This window comes from Pithys albifrons, chromosome 4 (assembly GCF_047495875.1).
Source record: "Pithys albifrons albifrons isolate INPA30051 chromosome 4, PitAlb_v1, whole genome shotgun sequence".
NCBI classification, from domain to species: Eukaryota; Metazoa; Chordata; class Aves; order Passeriformes; family Thamnophilidae; genus Pithys; species Pithys albifrons.
The window spans coordinates 6,715,646-6,738,107 of NC_092461.1; the positions used below are offsets into that span (position 1 = coordinate 6,715,646).

Here is a 22,462-nt window from a genome sequence, read left to right on the forward strand (position 1 = left end):
TGTGGAATACAAGAATTATAGAGCCAGTTCGACAAATTATGGTTGCAGAGCCACCTCTCACTTCTACTACAGAAGTTTCTGCTAGATTTTGGAGAGGCAAATGTTCTCCTCATCCTCCTTTCCTTAATGGTCACTGTTTTACAAACAATGTATTTTTGTCCATTCACATTTGATATACTGAAGACCTGAAGAAATTGCCATCCTGTTGTGTCCAGCACTGCACCAACAGAAACCAGAAAGAAAGGTCCTGTCCCTAAGATGAATAGAGAAAAATATAGAAAAAACTGCATTGCCTAATTACAGAATTGAAGTAGATCTGCCATTTTCCATACTGTTAAACTTTAAACCCAACCCCCTTGTTTTTATCATCCTTCCCTTTTGCTCTTCAGATTCTTCTTTCACAGAACACAAAGCTGATGTAACGCATCTGACTTTGATTCAAAGAGAACCAGTGAAGGCTTCAGGGCGGGGATTGCCTTTCTCACATGTCAGCATGGCAGTACTCAAATATTCACCTACGATGAACTGCCACCCCATTCTCTGGTAGCCCTCAGCAAAGCTTTATTAGCATGATTCAGCACTGACTACTCTCAGCAGCATCAAAAATTCTCTGAGTGTGCGTCATTTTCCTTGAATAATTCCTTTTTCTTTAGTGCTGCTTCATTAACTCTCCTAACTGACAAGTTTTACCCTGATCCAGGCTTTCATTTCCACTTTGAAATGTCTTGTTAGACAGGTCTCAGATCCTTCTGACTCTGCTTCATGGCTGGTTTTCACCTATTATTAATGAAATGGTCGGAGTTTAACAATCCCCATTTTTGTTGCTAATATCATTGCATGTACTAGGGGCTATATCAGCAGCTACCCAGATGTAATTTCATTCAGATCTGCTGTAGGATATATATAATTTGCAAGCAAAATTACCCCTTTCTCTATCCCTTCCTTCTTTTATTTTTTTGCTGCAATAAAATTCAAACCCTTTGTTGGCTGTGCTGTGAGACCCTTTTTCTAGATTATCTTTTTTTCTTGCTTGTGCTTTGCCTTGAGCACTAGTATCATTGCAGGAAGTTACAAGACCTGTCTTTCTTCTCTGCTCATCTTTAAAACATCCCGGGCACACTGTGTTGGTGCTGTAGTTTTGGGGTTTGTTTTGTTTTCCTGAGCATCCAGCCAGGGGAGAGCATTTCAACCCTGAGTATCTAGATGAACTACTCTCAAAATTTCACCTTTCAGAGTACTGTCCTGGGCCCTAAAGGCAAGACTTGGCCCACAATGGTTGTAGGTGGGTTTTATAAAAAGCTGTGTGTTTTAGGAGATCTGACTTCCCTCATTGGCAAGACACACTAGGAAAACCTTATAAGGAATACACAGTGAGGATAGTCTTAGAAAAGCTGTGCAAGTGCAGGTTCTTTTCCTCAACCAATATGGAAACCAGCTTGGCATATTTGTCTTGAGCCATGAAAACTACACACTGTATGTTAGGGAGTTGGTCCTGAAATCTCTTCAGAAGAGACACCAAAGCTTCAGGCTTAATAACTATAAAGCAGACCGTTGTCTGGTAGATTCAAAGTTTGCAGACAGGTTGAAGTGGATGTGTCTGGCTGTAAAGGAATTCTAGTTTTAGTTCTACATATATCCCAACAGGCTCCAAACAGTGGCATATTTTCTGAGACATTTACATTCAGAACACATTAGAAGAATCAAAAAAGCTTCTTCAATTTGCAGTCAAGAAACTACAGTGAAGGATTGTGGCTTTCAGGTTTTAACAGATAGGTACCAGACTTTTAGACCTAAAAATCTGCCCTCTTAAAAGAGGCAACTTTTTAATCCGTGACTTGGCAAATGTTGTTATTGAAAGAATGACAGGACATAAATACACAGGTTTGTTTTGGTCTGTATGCTTCTTTTCAATAATTTAATATTCTGGCCCCATCTCTTGTCTAAGGAATTATCATTGCTGGAATGAAGCTTGGATGACCAGACCTGATCTTCCTGTTGGTTTTGGAGGATGGCAGGTTGTTGATGGGACACCTCAAGAAACCAGTGATGGTAGTATTGCTTGAAGTCCTCCTTAGCTCACTTTCTGTTTGGGTTCTTTGTGGCAAACAATGAGCTGATGACAGCTGAGCCAGTGGCACCATATGACCAGTGACAACTACTTGAACCAGTTTAACCACATTCATATGTGCTGAGCATTCTCCTGATTTATTTTGAGCACTAAAATAAATCTGTACTTATTATAAGACTGCTTATGATGCATGGGCACAAAATCCTGCATAAGAAAGGCCCTGCTTGGTACAGAAGAGATGTAATCTTGTTGCCAAAGGATTCTAAAATTTTAGAGTACCTATACAAAATCCTGATCAAATTAATTCTCCTTCCTATTGTACAGCCCTAACTAAACTTTCTGAGCAGACAGTAGGCACAAGAGTCCTTAATTTTCCAGCCCTTAAAATACATTCTGCGCAAATTTGCAGTGAGATCTTTCTCAGCCTCTGGTGTAACTGAGTCCTCCCAAAATTGTCTGATTTAACCAAAACCAGCTGTAAGTGTTTTTCAAGCACTTGAGACTTACAGTGGATTTTACTGTGCCACTAAAGGTATCAAACCATCAGGTTTTTCCAGACTTGAGTCTGTGGTGTCTAGAAGGCTGGTAGTAGAAATTAAGCTTTTTGCTTCTTGATCAGGAGTTTCTGTAAATTATTAAAATAGTAAGCCAAACCCCAAGAATTCTTTTTCTTTGAGAAAACATGGCATTTTTATGTGGTTTTAATTAATTTAGTCTCTCACATTATCTCCCTTCTCCCCATAGGTATGTACAGGTGTGGTCCAGCCTCAGTTCAAGCCATTAAACATGGTCACGTTTGCTTCCAGTTTGATGCTCCTTTTGTCTATGCTGAGGTACATACATGAAATTTTTATTGCAATGAATGGTATCAGTGAGACCATAGTGAGACAGAAGACAGGACTCCACCATCATTTATGGATTGAGAAGTTACTTCATGTATACTTCACATCACAGAACAATCTCACCATTATATTCTGACATGCAGGCCAGTAGGTGTGATTAATGACAGAGATTTCTCTCTGATCTCTGCTCACCAATGTAACAAGTAGAAAAAAGCTATGCTGACTACATTGGAATTTCAGGCTATGGTCATTTTTCCTTTCAAGATTCAACCATGATGGCAAATGGGTCACTAGGTCTAGCTGCTCATCTTCTTTGCTCACCACATTCTTTTTGGCTGCTGTGGGTAACAGAGAGTCAAACAACCAAATGAGTGTTTTGAGTAACAGACCTGAGAGGGAAATATTTCAATAAGGAGCTAAAGAGCCTGCTCTGGAGTTTTAACCTCTTGCATCACCTCTTGTACCCAGAATTGCAGCAGTGGCAGGGCAAGTTTCTCTCTAATTGAATTGTATACAGCTTAGGACAGAATAGAATAAAGATGTTTTATCTATTAAGCATTTCCTATTAATGGGACTTCAAGTCAACATGTCATGGAGCTCTTTTCATCTCTCTGCTTCCATATATCTCAATCTTTTTCATTTAATTTTGTAGGTCAATAGTGACATTTTTTACTCAAGAATGGAGAAAAACGGAACCCAAGTGATCGAAAAAATTGACACAAGCCATATTGGGCAGTTGATTGTGACCAAGGAAGTTGGAGGTGATGGAATGAAGGACATTACTGAGGAGTACAAGTTCCGAGAAGGTAACCTGAAATGGGATGGGATCATATTGATATACATGTATCTCAGTCAGATCTTGGATGGTGGATTTACAAATCTGTGGCATAGGGGTATCTTCATGAAAAGGTGCCAAAGTGCCCTCTGGAACTCCATTTGTAAGTCCAACCCAGAGACACTGTAGATGCCTTGATCACTAGGCAGAAACAGAACACAAACTTTGCCACTCAGAAATGCTTTGGACTGAATAAACTGTAGTCATGGAGCAACTCAAAGCATTCAACAAGATTCAAGGTTTGCTGTACAGCTGTTTAGACATTTCTTACTCAGGCCAGATGTTCACAAAGATTAAATCAGTGTTGCCATATTGATAGGAATTCAGCTACGTGGATTTTTCTGTTTTAGCTTTAACACCAACTCATTTGGATGCTGTGAAGTTCTCCTAATAGTAATGTTACCCCAGGAAGATTCACCTCAACTACTACAAACTGTGGAAGATGCACCCTTGTGATTGGTAATGAGGCTAATGCAGTATTCCTGTTTCTTTTCTAAATCTGATTTCCATTTATTTCTAGGCTCAGATGAGGAGAGACTGGCTCTTGAGACAGCTGTGATGTATGGTGTTAAAAAGCAAACTACCCAAGATACCACCTATCAGCCACAAACAGATATTGACATGGACTTCCAAGTGCAAAAGGCAGTCCTTGGCAATGACTTTAAAGTCACTATAACTTTCAGGAACAGAAGTCGCAACACCTACACTGCCACTACCTACCTGTCAGGCAACATAGTGTTTTATACAGGAGTCACGAGAAGTGAATTCAAGAAACACTCTTTCAGTGCAAAACTGGAACCCTCTTCATGTAAGACTAGCATAGTTGTTTTCAAAACTGCTATCTTTTTATCTGTGTTATTAACTGTCACCAGTGTTTTTACCCATGGGTAGAGTCAATTCTAGTAGCTAGGGGTAGGATGTTCTATCAGAATACATATTCTGTTCTATATTAGAAGACCTCATGCCCAGCTCTGGCCCAGATACCAGGGGCATTTAGAGCTGAGTCTCTTTCCTTCGGGCTGTTGCTCCCTGCATGATGTTCTGTTACACCAAGCTGCCTGACTGGGAATTGTTAGTTTTTCTTATTTAGTATAAAAGAAAGAAAAGGAATACAGGTATTAAGCTGCAAGGTATCGTTTTTCATACCTTTATTCTCTTAGCAGATGAAGGAGAAAGTCTGGTTCCGCAGGGTATCATGTACAGGTACAAAATAGTGAATACTTCATCTTACCTGGTAGAAGCTGACAAGCTCTGAGTAGATGCAAGTGAATATCTGGCTTTAGAGGACTGTGTGCTTCAGGATTTTGTATTTACAGTGATCTAAAATGTTTATAAGAAACTAGAATATGTCACTGTAGAGGAGGACCATTTGTCAGCTGGTTAGGAACCCCCAAAGGTGAGTTACCTTTACAGAGACAGCATTTACTTTTCCTAGTGCCCTCTGGACCGCAGTGGGAAGATCCTGCCTCCCACTTCTCCTCAGAAAAGTGGTTCCTGGCAGACTAGTTCAGAAGACTGAAGGCAGGATTCTGCACTGCTCAAAGTAGGGAAGAGGGATATTCTCTCTTTTAATTTGGACATAACCAACTTATTTCCTGTCAGATGTCACAGCTCCAGTCAGAAAAGAGCAAGGATTGAGGGACCTGCTGTACTTCAACGGGCTATTGAGCAGGCTGGTTGGAGATCCTTGGCTTCTCTAACAAGTGACTGCCAATCACTTGTTGTCCTGACAGGCCTGTGTCCTGTCAGTGCCTCCAGTTTAGCAAAAGTAATGAAAACTTACTCTTATGAGGCTAAGTCAGAGGATCCTCTGCTTGAATTTGCTGTTGAGAGTCAGGAGCAATGACTTTGCCCTCCTGACACTGCTGTTGGGCAAAAGCAACTCTTCTGAGTACAGCAGGAGTGGCAGGACTTTGGGAGCCCAAAGGTTGTGCCTCCTGATCTGGGTCTGCTGCTGGATCGCAGCAACCCTGACTGACCTCTGAGCTTTCTCATTTGTCTTGTCTGTCTCATCCCAGCTCAAGAGACACTGTGAGCCCTCTTTCCTCAAAGAGAATGAGTTTTGTCTCCATAAGAAGCCTTCAAGGGACCACAGTTCCTGTCATGCCATGAAAAAAAAATCCTCTGCTTTCTTCCTCACTTTCAGCATCATCTAAACCTGCACATTTTATTTGGAGCTGATTAACCTCTATAAAGCATAAGTCTACTTATAGACATCTACAGGTGCAGGTTGATAAAACTTCTACCTCTGACCTGTAGCAAAGTCCTGACAGCTGACAATGGTTCTTTCTAACCCCCTGGATCATTTGCAGGGGTTCTGCAAATGGTCATTAGGTTGTTTCAACACAGACTATCAAACCACATCATGAGGGTTTATAGTGACTTACATCAGTTACTAGGTACTTGATCTGAACTATTGCAAAGCTTTTGCAGACTTGACCAGGTACTTAAAAAATTATTTTCAATGGTTTTGGTCTAAATTCTGTGCCACTTCTTTGACAAGGGGAAATTCAGTCATCTTGTAGAAGTGCAAATACCTGCTACACTTTCTGAGTGTTATCTGTGCTTGGTTCCAGGATTTACTTATGTCTGCTCTTGCATCAAATATCTGTGTAAGGTATTATTACCTAAAATACAGCTTCTGCAGTGCTTTGAGGCTCACCTATCTCCTCTATGCAAGAAATGAAATGAATAGATGTTTAAGCATCACTGAGCCCCCTAATTCATTTTTTCTAAGTAAATGATTTATAAAAAGCTTCTTGAAACCATGCTGGAAACTCTGAATTGAATGATGGTGAGTGAACACAGAGAAAGGACAGGCACCTCAGAGAACAGAACATGGATTTTTATGCATATGTACCAAGAATATGACCCCATCACTGCTTCTGGCCAATGAGAATTTTTTAAGGTATTCCCACCTTGCAAGGTGGAAATTACTTTATACCTGATCTAGTCAGCAGCTTGTGGGGGCACTTTGTCGTGCGACAGGACAAAAACCCCTCACAGATTACACCATCTCTAAAGGTGATACATGAAAATTAAGCATGAATTCTTTCACCTTTCGCTTGGAAAGGAGTACATGTGCAATCAGGGATACTGTCTGAGCAGATGGGCAGTGTGAAGGGAGGCAGCCTGGTTATTTCCAGGTGCATGAGAACACTCTGACAGGGGTGCAATGGGAGAATACCTTCTGAGGCACTCAGGCAGGATTTGTAGGCTTCGTTCATGGGATATATATATATGTAACAAAAAATTACAATACAATAAAGATGTCTCAAAGGCATTCTTCCAGCACATGCTGCTGAAAGAATGAAGCAGCCTAAGTTTTCAAACAGGAAACAAATAAATGATTTTTAGAATAATGATTAAAGGAATCGTGTGGGCTGAAAACCTCTTTGAGGATTTGAATTGCTTAAACCTTCCAGTGCCTTCAAAGGTGTTCTCGCATCTACTCAGTTATATTTAGTTTTCTCTGTTTCTTTGAAAGGCTGTAAGGCAACTCAGTGTTGTGTTTCCCTTGGCTTTCCCAGGTGCAGTAAGTGGTACTGGCAACTTACCAGCACAACCAGTCCTAAGGAAATGAAAGTCTGTTCTTTTTTTTTCCTGTGGTGATTAAATTTGAATAGAAAAGTTTTTCTTTTCTGCCCCTGTAAAGCAAATTTATCATAGATTGTAACTAATTTATTTACTTATTTACTTCTCAGATGAGGAATATCTTGCCTGATTTACAATTTACTGTTAAGGGCATTATGGGAAATTCTTTTACACAAGACAGAGTGAGAGGAAGGGAGCAGGAGCACATCAAGTAAATTTAAGGCTGGCCTAGTAAATCCAGGTCAGGTGGTCACCAAGGGAATAGCTTTGAAACCAAATCAAGGAACCGGTTTTGATGTGAGTGGATCAAAAGAGTGAAAAGGGATGAATGTGATTTATCCAACTGAGTTCAATTATCTCAGTGTTTACAGTGTATGTCACAAATACAATACAAATAATGGACAACAGTAATCATCATAGGTAACAGATGGGGGATCTTGATGTGTTTACTAGGGTTATAATGAATGTTTATAGAGACAAGAGCTACAGGTCTATATATTCTGCCTGGTCATTTCCTTAGCAGGTCTGCTTCTCTGCATCACATTCTCACACCATTGTTGGCCTGGGAATTGCAGTTCAATATAGTTAAAATTAATGATTCCCTGCATCTCAACTGTCTAGCCTATGGGGACTTGTTCCTTCCAATAATTATTGTCAGGGAGCACATGAAAACTCTCTGGAGGGCATGCTGGTGACAGGAAGACCTTCTTGCTAAATTTTGTAGACAATTCCAGAGCAGAACAAAGGCAGATATCCAGACATGCCCTGAAGAGCAGGTGGTCTCTCAGGTAGCCTGTACGGGCTCACACCCCACCAGTTGCTGTTCTGATGGCATCCCTGTACCAGGAAGAGAGGCAAAAGAAGCACAGGAATAAAGTGGAAGAGCAAACATTTATAGGAATGACACTTAAAAGCTGTTTTGGACCTTTATGCCAAGCAGATATGTCTTGCTACTCTTCCTTCTCACTTATTTTGTGGTAACACCCAGAAACTTTCAACAGTGACCTGGGCCCATGTTGAGGGTATTGGACAGAGGCTGTGCACACACCCCTACCTTGCTCCTAGGAGCTCACAACTTAAATAGAAAGAGGGAAAAATTTGAGGGGAAGTGGAGAAGAAATGAAGTTAGTATGGGAAAAAAATCAAAGCTATTTTTGGCTCATAACTCACCGTTTTTCCAAGGCATTTATATAACTAGTGCTGGAGGAGGAATTAGTGACTAGATTGCCTTTTTTCTTTCCTGTCTCTCCCCTCAGCCAGCTCCTTCGATGTTGTGATCAAAGCCAGTGAGTACATGAGTGACCTGCTGGAGCAAGCCTCCTTTCATTTCTTTGTGACCGCACGGATCAATGAAACGGGGAAGATTCTGGCCACGCAGAAGGTGACCATCCTGGAAATTCCCACCCTGCGGATCAAGGTAGCTCAAGGCTGTGGTGGAAGGGAGTGACCACCATGTTGCACACAGACTATTCTCTACAAGGCTGTCACATTGATTTCTGAGATGGAGGAGTGTGTGTGTGTGTGTGTGTGTGTGTGTGTGTGTGCGCGTGTGTGTGTGTGTGCACATTAGTCTGTCAGTCTAACAAGGAGCTTATGAAACAGTGGCTGGCTGGAGGCTATGAGGGTGCACAGGTATGTTATATATTGTATTGAGTATCCCTACATTGAAGACAGAGGCTGACAGCAGTACTGGTAGAAAAGAGCTGAAATGATCTCAGTGAAGGAAGGAGTGGAAAAGGTCTGAAAAAACTGGAGAAACTCAGAGTGAGAGAGATTACTCACTCAAGTCTTTAACTACTTCAAAAGTCTATTTTATTTAAAGCAACACAGCACAGGCATCTATTGCTGAAAAATTAATTGAGGTGATTTTGCTTGAAGAGCTTCTGCAGGTATCATGGAAAGTTTGTCCAAACTTGGATGGGCAGCATTGATCTGGGACAATGCCTTCAGGATTTCAGTGCTTTGCTGCCACTCTGTGAAGGTACTGTCAGTGGTGTTCCCTGAAAGTTGAAGCATTTCTGTAGACAGTGCTATGGTACCTATGAAAATGTAGAAGTGTAATGCTTATGGTAGGACAAGGAGCCTATGCTGTATGGCAAAGACAGGGCTGAGAGACTTCTCAATAACTGAGTCTAAATAAAATGCCTTGTTTTGAAAAGCACAAAGCCTTCATACTGCAATTTGGATCTGCCTTTTTCCAATTAAAAAAAAAATCAAAACACCTGTACAGGAAGCTTTCTATGAGCATGAATATGAGCATTTCTTGAAAGAAATCTAAGCTGATATACCTTTTCCCCTCATATATTTATTTGAGACAGTGTTCAGCTTTCCATGTAGTAATGTATGTTGCAACCACAGCCTTCTGCAGAAAAAGCTTTTCAAAGTGAAGTTTGCCAAAAAATCTGTTCCATTTCATGGTCTTCAGAAATGTCACAGAGTTCTGATCAGATAATTGTATTTTCAAACAAAATATTAAATATTTTTGGTTTACTGAGTATTCTAGAGAGGAAGTAAGCAAGAAAGATGAACTCTACTTCAAATACCTATCTTTAATAACCAAATTTTTAAAGTAGAGAATTCTTTCAATTCAATACTTAAACAGAATATCTTATTCAGCATTCCCAATTTCAGCTTTGCAATAGTTTATCCTCTCTGCTGCTATGAAGAAAGGATGTTTAGTAATAGAATGGGGCTGTTGTGCAATAACCATCTTTTCCAGAAAAAGTGAGTTTGTCTCTTCTCTGTTTTTTTGTGACTTGTGAAAATAAGCTGAAATTTTAGTAACTGCATTTTGTTAATTGTGTGTGTGGATGTGTCCAGACCTACATATTGATAGAGGAAACTTTGCTTTATTGCTTTTTAAAGAAGTCTGAGAAAGTTTATCTCTTGGGTTTTCTTGTCATATTTCTTCATTGAATGTGACTGACAGACAAGATTTCTTAATGTGAGAGTGAGAGAAGGATGAAAAAATGTGTTTCCACTCAGGTCTTGAGATACATCTTTGATCTTTCTTTGTTGGTCTAAGGAGATTGCCAGACTTAACAGCTGAGGAAATTAAACCACATTCTAAATAACTTGAGACTATTGACAAGATACTTGTTCTTCGAGGCCCTTTAAATCAGTTCATGGACCATGAACTGGGCTGGCAGATCTGCCAGCCACAAGTTGAAAACCCGTGCTTGAGCAAAACAGTGTTCTGTGAGAAATGCTGTATTTCCAAGGGAAAAAAAAAAAAACAAAACAAAAACAAAATCCCAACGCATGTACCTTTTGTTTAAAACGACATTCCTTTGGACATGTTTTCCAGGCAGCAGTACTATGGGCACTGATCCAAAGGGACAGACAGATCCCTTCAGCTGTGCATTCTAATATACAAGGAAGTTAATGTGATCACTGTTCATTAGTCTCACAGTTTAATATTTTCCAGTGCAAAATGTATTGCTTTTTTATTTGGAGGAAAACTGGCCCTCATGTCTCTGTAGAGCACATGTGCAGGATTAAAAACCCTTCAGAGCATGAAGAGAGGTTTCAAAGCAAGGTGAAGATGGGCAAAATACTTCTGAGAGGTGCAGGCAGTGTAGCCTGGTGTTTCTAATTTAGGGGAGTAAGACCTGCCCTTCTCTTCTGGAGCTTGTGTCCTGAGCAGACCCGGCACTTCAGTGCTGGTGGGGAGCCTGAGAAAGAGGGAAAAGTCTGGGAGAGAGGCCCCATCAGCTGGACTCACCCTCGGTTGGTCCTCAGCTCCAGAACAGTCAGCATGCAGACTTCTGGTTTTCTATGGAAATGAGGACCTGCCTCTTGACCTGCCATATAGCTTCAGGAAAAATTGCAGTGGGTAGAAAAACATGCAGTGGCACCTATGAGCCCATACCACAATTTTCTTCTGACTAATCTTTCTTGTCTCATGCTGTTTTGCTGTTTGCTTCATTCACGTTCGTCTTCTGCTTTGCAAGTACTTTGTATTTAATCCTACAGATTTCATTGGGGGACATTTTATTATTATCAGTCTGTGGAGAATTGTCCTTTCCTTGTCTTGCAGACCAAAGGTGAGCTGGTAGCTGGTAAAGAAGTGTCAGTGATTGTGGAATTCACCAATACTCTGAAACAAACCTTGGAGAACGTTACGCTCCGCCTTGAGGGACCTGGTTTGCTGAGAACCATAAAAAAGGACTTCAGGTAGGGAAGAAAGCACAACTGACTGGGAGTTTGTCCCCTGCTTGCTCACAGGAGGAAGTTCACAAAAGATATTTAACTAATGCCATGTTAAGTAATTTAATTCAAACACTGTAGTTTAAGATTCAGTACACAGGGGAGCTATAGTTCTCAATAGCCAGAAGAAGTCAGATTGTCCAGAAAAACAGTGTTTTATCTGTTCAGTACCAGGGCAGAGGAAAAGGGTAGTTGTTAGTGCAGCTGAAATTCACTTTTTCACTGTATTACACTACTTTTAGCACTTGACAATAGCACCTACAAGCCGCTATCACAGCAAGGAGGATTTATCCTACACATGAAGTGTTTACTGTCACTCACTCAGTATGTGCAAATCAAGTCCTGTGCTGTTTTTCAAAACGGGTTTTTCTCTGCTCATGTTAATCATGATTATACAAGATGTTCAGGTACCTCAGATGATCTTTTCAAGCTTATGTCAAGACACAAAATGTGAGTTGGATGCAAAGCCCACTGGCATAGCTGTGGCGTGTGTGAGAGCTCACAGCTCCCCCCAGTAACACCACTGCACTGGACTGCCCAGGCACAGAGGGCTGTCACAGCACAGGGTGCTCCCAGGCCTAAGGAAAAGGAAAACTACCTTCATTATTCTCAGAGTCACACCTCATACTGACACCATGGTACCTTTGTACTAAGCAAGTTGTTTTCTAGGTCCTTTTTTTCAGTTGAGTTCAGTGTTATAAGCTTAGCATTAGCCAGTTCCAGAGTTTATAAATTTTGTGGCCATTGCTTAGTCTTGGGCAGCCAAAGCAATGTTATCTACCATCACCTGAGCTGATGGTCCCCAGGTGTGTGCAAAAGGAGTTTGAAAAATTGCCTGTGCTTCAGCAGCTGCATAAATTGTCAGCATCCTCTGCAGCCAGTAGGGGAGGTCTGGGCCTGACTGCACCTGGGACAGGGATAAAAAGCTCAAAACTAGTCTCCAGAGTGGAGCTGATAGAAAAATGACTGTGAAAGAGCATCATACTGTGCTGGCTTTGTGCACGTGGTATGTCACAGGCGCTGCTGAACATGACTCAGCATGGTCCACAAGGAGTTACACAAGTTGCAGCAATAGCTTTCATTACTGCCCAGCAAACCTCCCCTGTTGTTCTGCATCCTTCTCAATCCAAAACCTGCTGTGGGCTGCTCTCATCTTCAAGGATACAAAAATTGTCAGGTGCTTCAAAGGCACAAAAGTTAGAAAGAAAAATGACTCATGGAACAGACGTCATTTTCCTTTAAGTTGCCGTGTTTTCCTCTTTTTAGTAATGCCCTTGGCATCATTTAAAATGGAAATGGATCAGCTTAGTCACTTTAAGATTTAACTTCTCTCAGATGAATGTAGGATGCAGGTGATACACACAGAGGACAGAACAGGGGGCAGTTGTATTTTATTTAAATAATAATCACATTTGTCTCCATGCATTCAAAGTGACAAATGGCTCTGGTGTGGTGATGGCTCAGCATATTGTGCAGAACCATTCATCACTGAGTTCCCTCCCAGGAAAATCAGATCAGGGTGGCTTTACTCCATTTGCAAGGAGAATTAAACACATTCTAGGCTTTCCCTATGCTTCCATCACTTCCCTGTTTATCAGGGACTGTTACATACAGGATGTGACTTATTCCAGTTCTTTGGGGGGAAAAGACTTTTGACCACTGTACTTTTTAGGTAGCTTTTCTGTATCACTTGTGGGCCTCCACAAAACAGATCACATGTGATCCAGCAGATACAGCATTACTCTGGGAATGTAGTGGCCTGGGGTCTTCAGTTTTGACCATTCATAAAGTCTATGTATAGATATAGATATTAATATTTAGCTATTAGGCTCAGACAGATGAGGAGCATGACTTATGAAAGAGCCTTTGGCAGCAGCAATTCCTACATGGGGCATAGTCTTTGCATGACAAATGAGAATTAACCAGGCAGTGATGGATAATGTTAGAAGGATTATAGCCAAGCATGCTTTCACACTAGCAGGTAAGTCATTTTGGGTGTTTCTACACATCAAAGCTCAGCTGGGATTAGCATTTGTAGAGAGAAGCAAGGTTTCTTTAGAAATAGGACAGTAGAGAGACAGGAAAAAGTGGATTTGGTTTCCCAGCACAGCTGTTGTCTTCCTGCACACACACACACACACACACACACACACACACACACACACACACACACACACACACACATACACACATATATATATATCTGTAAGTAGATATATACACAGAGACAATAGCACCATGAAACAAGGGTGGTAGTGCTACCCTCTCTCTGCTAGAATACTTCTCATTTTACCAGAGGCAGACTTGCACTGAAACAAATATTCAGGAGGGAGGATTCCAGGCTAGCTCATTTAGAGCTAATTAAGGTTTCTTGTGGCAGCTTGTGCTAAGCCTGAGCAGGCATTTCTGTCCTGACCCTGGCATAGGACATGGAACCTGAGAATCAAATCCTATTAGATGAGAATTTTAAAGAGTAACTGAGTATACTCTCACTATATTCAGTTGTTTGCAAAATACCATAGCCATATGAGATGAGAACACTGCCAAAATTCATAATCCTCTTATTTAATGCTGAGGAAAAGAACATTCATTTTTGTAAATATCTCCCCACCACACTACCTTCTCCACTGGTTCCTTTGGAGCAGTTGTATCCTGACATTGCTGAAACACAATCAATCAATTAATCAATATCAGCCTTCAAAATCTGCACACAGAATGTAGTGAAAGCACTGAGAAAACACAAAATCCCAATACCTGAGGCTCTCCATGCATCTTAATTGCAGCAAAATAATTTAAAAATCAAGAGCAGTGCAGAATACAGTTGCTTTATAGTATGAGTTATCATCAGTCATACATAATGTAAAATGTAAGAGTAACTGCTAAACAGCAGGACTCCCAAGAACACCTTGACTTATTTGTATGGACATGAAGAAGTCATCTGAAGTGGCCAGTGAGATATTACAACTATGGTAGCGTGATGCAGAGTAGGAGCTGGCAGAGGAGTTCAGCATTTCACCAGTACCGCATCAGTTTGCATGGGAATGCCCTGGACACTTCATAACAACAACTTCTTTAACCATTTAAGGAATCAATAACAGGCTATAGGCTATAATAAACAGGAAAAATGGAATTAAGAAGTAGAAAAAATATATGTTAGATACAAAGAATGTCATTCTGAAGGTGGTTGTGAGAGGAAGTGACAGGAGGCAGAAGAAAATGGATTCATTTTGGAAATTTAAAATTAGCCTGGAGGAAAGGCTAGGAAAGGCTTTGACAGAGTCAGTTATGAGAGGAATAGAAGATAGAGGGAGTGATTTATAGGACATTTATGAGAATGAATGAAGCATAAAAAATTTGGGATGTTACACTATCCACCTTCAGTTTCTCCAGTTGTGTGTTATGTTGAGAGCACTGGTTGACTGATCACAATATTGATACTTTTCTTCTTTCTTCAGGAGTATCCCAATGAATTCTACATTGACCTGGGAAGTAAAATTCACCCCAATACGACCAGGATTACGAAAACTGATTGCAAGCCTGAATTCTCATGCTTTGAGGCATGTGTATGGTGAGCTGAATGTCCAGATTCAGAAACCATGAACCAAGGTGCTGCCTTCTTCTCCCACTTAGCTGTATTTCAAAATATCATGGTAGGGAGATGGCTGAGGGAAAGGTATAAATCTGCTTATTGTTATTTGGGTCATCCTTACACTGAAAAAAATTTGATTCAGAAAACTAATTGGCAAGACTGGGGAAAGCATGAAAAAGCACCTGGATAGTGAATGATTTAAGATTGGATACATGTAATTAGGCAATTCTAGGTCATATTATTCCTATAGTTCACTTGTATTTATGGTCTTTTGCATTAGTGCTGCAAGGAAATTTGAAAAGCTCCATTCACCAAAGCAGTTTGAACTTCAGTTTTAATTAAGGCCTGATATTTCACTGAAAAGGGAAGAAAAGAGAAAAAGAAACCAGTATTATAAATTCTTCAACTTAATTACACAACGTTATGGTAGATCATTCAGGCTGCAATGGAAACATGTATTTCTAGCTAAAGGGTCTACTTTATCTTACAGTGTAATAATGTTCTGGTTCATGGGGAGCTAACGTTGCTGGAAGCACCTCAGGATGTGTTATCTCCAGAATATTCTCAGCCCCCTGTTTTCTCTTGCAGCTTCCCAATGCTTTTTCTCCTACTTTTTCTAGTTGTTCAGGCATCCATACCTATTCACTTCTGTACTCCATACCCTCATACCACCCTCTGTCTGTTGATATGCTGTTCCTCTTCTTTTCTTGGTGAAAACCCAGAGTTTTCACCAATTCATCAGAATTCATCACACCAAACTTGTGTTTGCTGGTGTATCACATCTCTTGTGTATGATGTATTCTCCCTTCTTTACCCTTTTCTGTCTTTTTTCCTCTCCTGAACCCACCCTGTAAACCCATTTCCCACGTGAGTGTGTATCAGGGCTGTTCATTGCTACAGAGTGGTCCAGGTTGGTAAATGGGGTGAAGGAGAGGGAATTGAGGGGAAGAGCCTGCGGGTCTTCTCCTGTCAGTCCCACAACCCTAGCAAATATCCAGTACTGGAGCTGGGCATGAGTTTAGACTAAAAATCTGGAGATGAGTTTAGATTAAAAAGTGCCTGAAAATTCCCAGGATTCATAGTTACTGCAGAGTAAAGTCCTGCTACAAGAGTAACCCCAGGAGTACAGAGGGACAGATGCTCAGCTGGGAAAGGAATAAAGATGTAACCTGAGAGTCAGCAACTCCACAAGTTGGAGCTGCTTCCTGCCTTTCTCATGGCATATTCCTTTGTGAGGTTCAGTGAGGCCTTCCAAGGCATCACTCCTCCCTTGAGGACATTCTGACCCTGAAGTTGCTCTGTATCTCATTTCCATTAGTCTTCCATGTAAGGTACCACTCCATCCTAAGCCATGTACCCCACTGTGCTAGGGCACCAGGCGTGGGGATGTGTGTGCATTTTTCATCTTCCCTGAAATCCTTTCTGGGATCTTTTTCCATGAGGTAAAGGTGTGCATGCTACATGCTGCAGAAACTCCTTTCTGCTGGCCACATTGTGTAAGAACATATCCTGTACTAACAGCACAGATGAGCTAACAGAGCTTCTAAAGTTGAAAGGAACCTTGATCCTTTAAACACCAGGGCTTTATTGTATCATGTATGACCCCGTCATTTGGTGGTCTCAGTGAAAAGCAAGGGAGATGACTTCCCTTCTGCCCCTCTTGTTGCCACACATTACCCACATTGTTGCCTGCAAAACCTGTGACCAGCTGTTAAAAATAATCAGGTCCTGGAGGGGAGTGGAGGTGGAAACCACAGGGCTGCTCTTTTACTAAAGAATATGGAGCAAAGCAAACATTCACAACACCTCATATACTCAGGGAGGACCTCTGGATCCAGGAAAACCAGAATTTTGGGGGCTTTCACTTCAAACATGCCCCCACTCCCATTTTATACAGCTCAGGTGACCACATTAGAAATACTGCAATGTCAAATCTTTACATATAAGTCCTTTGGGCTACAAGCAACTGTTGTAAGTGGAAGATGACAATCTATATTAAGTAATTAAGAAGTTTTACCAGGCTCCATATAAAATTATCCGTTTGCTCTTTCATATAAACCTGCTTTCCATTCCAGACATTTCACAAATACAGTGTAATAAGAATTTAAAATAAAGCATGTCTGATCGCACTTGTGTCTTGTGTCCAGTATTTTGATCAATTCCTTCTTCTACATAGTATCACTATAGACACCAGCTGCTGCACCTTAATTTTAAAAATTAAAAAATTCACTTCTGAGCCATGCTTATAAAAGTGGCTAGGGAGAAAAAGCTATATATTTTTAAATGAAGAAAAACAATATACAGGCTCCATTTAACTATTTTCATTTGGTTTTCCTTCTGTTTTAACCACTGACTACCTGACGCATTGGAAAAGGTGACAATTTCGAGAGCACATCCCTAGTGCCAGCAGAGAGAATCCCCAGATTTCTCTGGAAATTGCTTTAACAGGTCAGAGCCCATTCAGAGGCCAGTTTGCCCCTAATGAAACCTTACCTACATCCCAGTTGTAGAGGGGCTTCTCTCAGCTAAATATTTCAAGGCACTTTACCAACAGGCATTTGCCACGAAGCAGGAAGTATTTTTCTTTATAGAAGGGTATATTGAAACAAAGAGAAGTGATGGCTGGGAATAGAGACCAGGGATGTACAACCAGCCAGAGTTGCTCACAAACACCTAAGGACAAAATAATGATGGTCTCAAGGATTTCAGCCACTCATCAACCTGTGTGTGGGCTGTCTCATGAATCATGAGCAAACCTGACTGAAGAAGCAGTGAGTGCTGTGATTGCACTTTATGTACACCTAGGACATAATCAATCAATAATAATGTCAGATTGGCAACCTCAGATTTGGAAGGGCTTTGAACCTGAGAGAAGTTTTTGAGTTCAAATTCTTCAGCTCAGGGTCTTTTTTGAGTCGGCTGAATTTATGTCCTCAATGTAATCACCATATCTCAGAGATAGACTGGGAAGGAAACAGTCTAAAATCCACACACTACTTCCACTGATCCCCCAGTCCAGCAGCTCAGAGAAGCCAAATACAAACAAAAATCTGAATTCCTGAAAGCACTCTTCATTTATTATTAGCTTGTTACATCTAAGTTCTGGGGCAGGTTCCTTCAGTACCCATTCAAAACCTTATGATCAAAAGAAAACACACCCTGCAGGCACACCTAGGAAAAAAATATAGTTATCCTTGCCAAAAATAGTCTAATCAAAGAATTATTAGTTGAAATAATTAGAATAGAACTATATTCTTGCATTTTTATTACAATGATACTAACACATAGTTGAAACTATATCAGGTAAAACTGGTACACATAAACTTTCTAGCATACTCCTCTTTCTCTACAATAGCAGCATTTGATTTGTGGACTGAAATGAGAGAATGTGACTGACCATTGGCTTTTCTAGTGACTGGTACTACCAGTGATAATTGGTTTGAACTGAAAGTAATCTATAAGTGCTCTGCCAAATAGGTGACACACCCGACCCCTTGCACTTTTCTGCTGCTGGGGACATTCCTTCCTGCTGTGCCCTTTCCTCAGCATATTATTTTCTTATTTGTCCTTGTTTTTCCCAAGGAGGAGGCTGTGGCTGCTGGTATGAGCCCCTGAACTGTAGTGATGGCACAATAGAGGAAGATGACCAGATCAGAGGGAGTGGGAAAACTGTCAGATCTTGTTCAAAACAGAATTAATAGTGCTGTTATGAAAGAGGAAAGTCAAAAGTATACTGTGCGTGTTGATGGAAGGAGAGGGGTTGTCTTGTATATTGGAGTTGGCATGATAGCTGGTAATGAGGAAGGATGAGATATGTACATGAGAGAAATGTATATTGGAGTAGTACCTGTAATGAAAGACAGTGCCTGAGAGCCTGGGAAGCTTTGACATGCAGGTGAAAGGGATCCACTCAGTGCCTAAAGGCAAAGTTGAAAAGACTGAGTGGAGTATTGAAGAAAGAAAACAAGGACTGCAAGATAAAGAGGGAAAAGGTGTCCAAAATGATGCAAAGGGGAGATTTCTGGTGGGGAGAGGTGGGAGGAAGAGAAGCTGTAAGAGAGGAAGGCCATAAGGCTGTTTTGCCTACTGTGGAGAGCTGGCAGGGGAGACTGCCAGTGGTGGCAAAAGGCAGACCTCCTGACCCTGACTGAAGCTGGACCTGTGCTGGCACAACAGGCACTCAACCCCTTTGCAGCTCAGTCAGTAAGCACATGCTGAGGGCCACAGCATGGCCAAACTTTGTCTGCAAGGCTGACAAATCATGGGGAAAGGGAAGTCAGAAGTTGGGTTGGGTGATGGAAAACTCAGCACTGTGAAGCAGTCAGCAGTTTGCAAACCATCTGCATGGCTAAGGAGAGGCAGGCTGGACTCAGCCTTTTCGTTAAGCCACCTGCAGCCCGACTCAAACATGGTTGCGCTTATCTGGTTTCCACAGTGTTAGTATGGGAATGATTATCCAGGGCCCCCTTGCTACTGCTCACTGAACTGCTGCCTGGATTTTAGCTAAGACAGGGTTGATATTGGGGCCTGATCCAGCACCACTGGGACAAAGCCAGGGCTACACATTGGCAGGACATGGTGGATGGGAAGTGGTAGGGTCATTATGCAGCTGCTATCACCTGCAGCTTGCTCTGTCCTGCAGCCATAATCCTTTGCATATTGATTGTATGACAGTTTCTTCAGAATACACTAATTTATGGAAAAGGGGTAGATCAAACATCCAAGCTCTAAGTTGCAAATTTATCAGCTTCTCCAAAAATCTTTTGAAGCAGATCTAACAGCAGGCAGACTGCAGAGGCTTTTGTGCTTACAGGTGTGATACAAGGAATACCCACGAGGTGATGGAGGAGGAAGAATGAGAGTGCTGACTGTCAACTAGGTAACTATTTTGCTCATTGCTGAATGACCTGAGTTATGAGCTAGAGAACTGTGAGTTGGAAACATCATGAATTAAGTGATGAATCAGTGAATTGACTGTTGAAGTAGTTCATAAAAAGTTTGAAGTGTCTTGTTTTCTTTCCTAGTATGTTCATAAATTAAATTTTAAACTGCAGAGTACATTTTCCTGTGAAGTTGAGCAACCCAAATGCCTCATGATACCCCTAATTGAAGAAGTGAGAAATGTCTGGTCTAGCAAAAACTATAGCAGCAATGAGTGGTATTGCAGATTCAAGTATTTTGCTTATGCTACAGGAACACCCTAGTTGGGCTCAAATGCAAAATAGACTCTCTGTTTGGTAGCTTTGATGGATTTTTATTTTGTGATCTTTGCCAGCTTTGTTAGATTTTAGCATTTGCCACATGCTTGGCAAGAAGATCCCCAGGTGTGCTACCAAAAGATCTCATATTTACTTTGAACCTCGTTCTCCCACTGACCTCCTTTGACATCATGTATCTCTGGTACTGAGAGAAACGGGGAGAACTCTGCTTTCTAATGTGTGACCTATAATTTCATATATTTCTGTACTGTATTTCCCCAGAATCACATATTTTTCAGATTTAGTTTTATTTCAGTCACTTTGTGCATAGAAACTCTTCCATCCTTGCGGTCAGTTGTTTTTCTCTCCTCTGAACAACTCCCAAAATTATGTCCCTGTGTCATTTAAAGCCAACACAGCTGTTTTAAGAATCTGTACTTTGAAAGGCCACTGCTAATGTGTGAATGACCTTACTGTGCAGGGAGAATGTGGGTCTTTTGGGATCCAGATTCATTAGGTTAAACCTGGACTCAGCTGTGGCTGAAATAGATTCAAATCCTGCCCTATTTACAAGTTCTCTACAATAAAGGTTGAACATATGTTGAGCTTTTACATGCATTGTTTCATGAAATCCCTAACTCTGTCACTCAACCATCAGTGTGACTGCTCTTGAAAAGACCATGGATCATCCTTCTAAAACAGTTTACTGATAATAAGTAGGGTATTAACATTTGAAACTAAATCATTTTTTCATCACTATATAGATTCACAGGGTTCTGAGATGCTCTTTAATGTTGTATGCATGCTGCTCTTCCTCAAAGTACATATGGCTCAGAATCTCAGTGTTTATATGGTACTCTTCAGGTTGTTTATCCTGATTACAAAATTCCTCTGTTTGGAAATAGCCTGAAAAATAATGGTGAAATTCTACTATGAACTTCTGGCAACTGAACAGCAAAAACCTCACAGAGTAAGGGGTAGATCTAGTGAGCTGTTTTTAATAATCTTCAGCTATATTTGCATTAGTAAGTTTTACAGGAGCAGATCCACACAGTGAAGCTGCTGCTGTTGGGTACACTGTATTTTGGAGGGTTTATTTTGGATTTGCCCATCTCTGGTCTAAATGGCTATGAGCACTTGGAGAGCCTTTGATGATCTCTTCAATTTGCTCTCAGACAAAACTGAGCTGAAAAAAATGCATGCTCTGAGATCTCTGTGACATTAACTACAACACGTTAGGCTGTTGTTTCAAAAATATGTTCCTGGTCAGAAGATGTGAGGGATGGTGAAGATCTCAGCATCTGTGAGAGCTGCACAGCAAAGACCTGCTTGGGCAATGCAGCCTGAGAGCAGTAGAACTTTCAGTTTTTCCCTGTGTAGGTGTACTGGTACAAAAGTAACCACACCACTACAGCTCAGTCCTATAGGAGGCACAAATAGACTTGTCCACTGTAAGCAACAAAGTGCACCTCCTGAAGTAATAGTGTGAATACTTGGTAGTCCAGCTTTAAGGAAAAAAACTCTCTAGTCTCCTACAGGTCTGGTTTCCTATCAGCAGGAACTACTGATGCTCTGTATAAAGTGGCACACTAATCCCATGTGCTCCCTGGAAGTATCTTTATGCTAATCTAGCTGTATCTGTGCTTGCACCAAATGTATACTCTGGGAACTGGTCTTTTTTAACCAAATACACTGTGCTTTACTAGTGATGCACACTGGCTCCATGTCCCCTTTGCTGCTGTAAAAGTTTGCTGTTTGCCTAAAAGTTTGTTGGGTTTGTTGTCCATTATAAAACAAACAACTTGAGTTAATTTAGGGACTGTTATAAAGACAAGGTTCCAAAGCCTTTGCTGCTTAAACATTTTAATTTGTAGGAAGACTTTTACCGCTACTAAAATAAGCTTTGCACAGGGCCATTAAAAACCCCACTGCAACATGCTGATGAATAATTTTCTGCATTGCAACTGGTTAAGTTAGGTAGCCACAGTTTTTGCAATATAAAACAATACTTTGTGCTCCAATCAGCTAGTTCTGGAAGAGCTTTTAAATAATAAAACCTATTCCCAAAGCTCTGTTGACCTCATCAGCATTACTGGTGCTCAAGAAAAAAAATATCTTTGTGTTCAG

At 40.9% G+C, this 22,462-nt stretch overlaps 1 protein-coding gene across 4 annotated transcripts in view; it reads left to right on the forward strand.

The window, feature by feature from the left end:
• The window catches only part of F13A1 (coagulation factor XIII A chain), a 59,883-nt gene extending 42,623 nt beyond the window's left edge, over nt 1–17,260 (forward strand). For 2 of the 4 annotated variants that reach the window (XM_071553303.1, XM_071553302.1), the window contains exons 9-15: nt 1,946–2,049; nt 2,813–2,901; nt 3,563–3,716; nt 4,266–4,553; nt 8,596–8,756; nt 11,379–11,515; nt 15,004–17,260. In XM_071553303.1, coding sequence (XP_071409404.1) covers nt 1,946–2,049; nt 2,813–2,901; nt 3,563–3,716; nt 4,266–4,553; nt 8,596–8,756; nt 11,379–11,515; nt 15,004–15,148 — 1,078 coding nt within the window. In that variant the 3' untranslated portion in view covers nt 15,149–17,260. Of the gene's footprint in view, nt 1–1,945; nt 2,050–2,812; nt 2,902–3,562; nt 3,717–4,265; nt 4,554–8,595; nt 8,757–11,354; nt 11,516–15,003 lie in introns of all 4 variants that reach the window. The other 2 variants (XM_071553299.1, XM_071553301.1) reach the window with 1 other exon arrangement.
• The last annotated feature ends 5,202 nt before the right edge of the window (nt 17,261–22,462 follow it).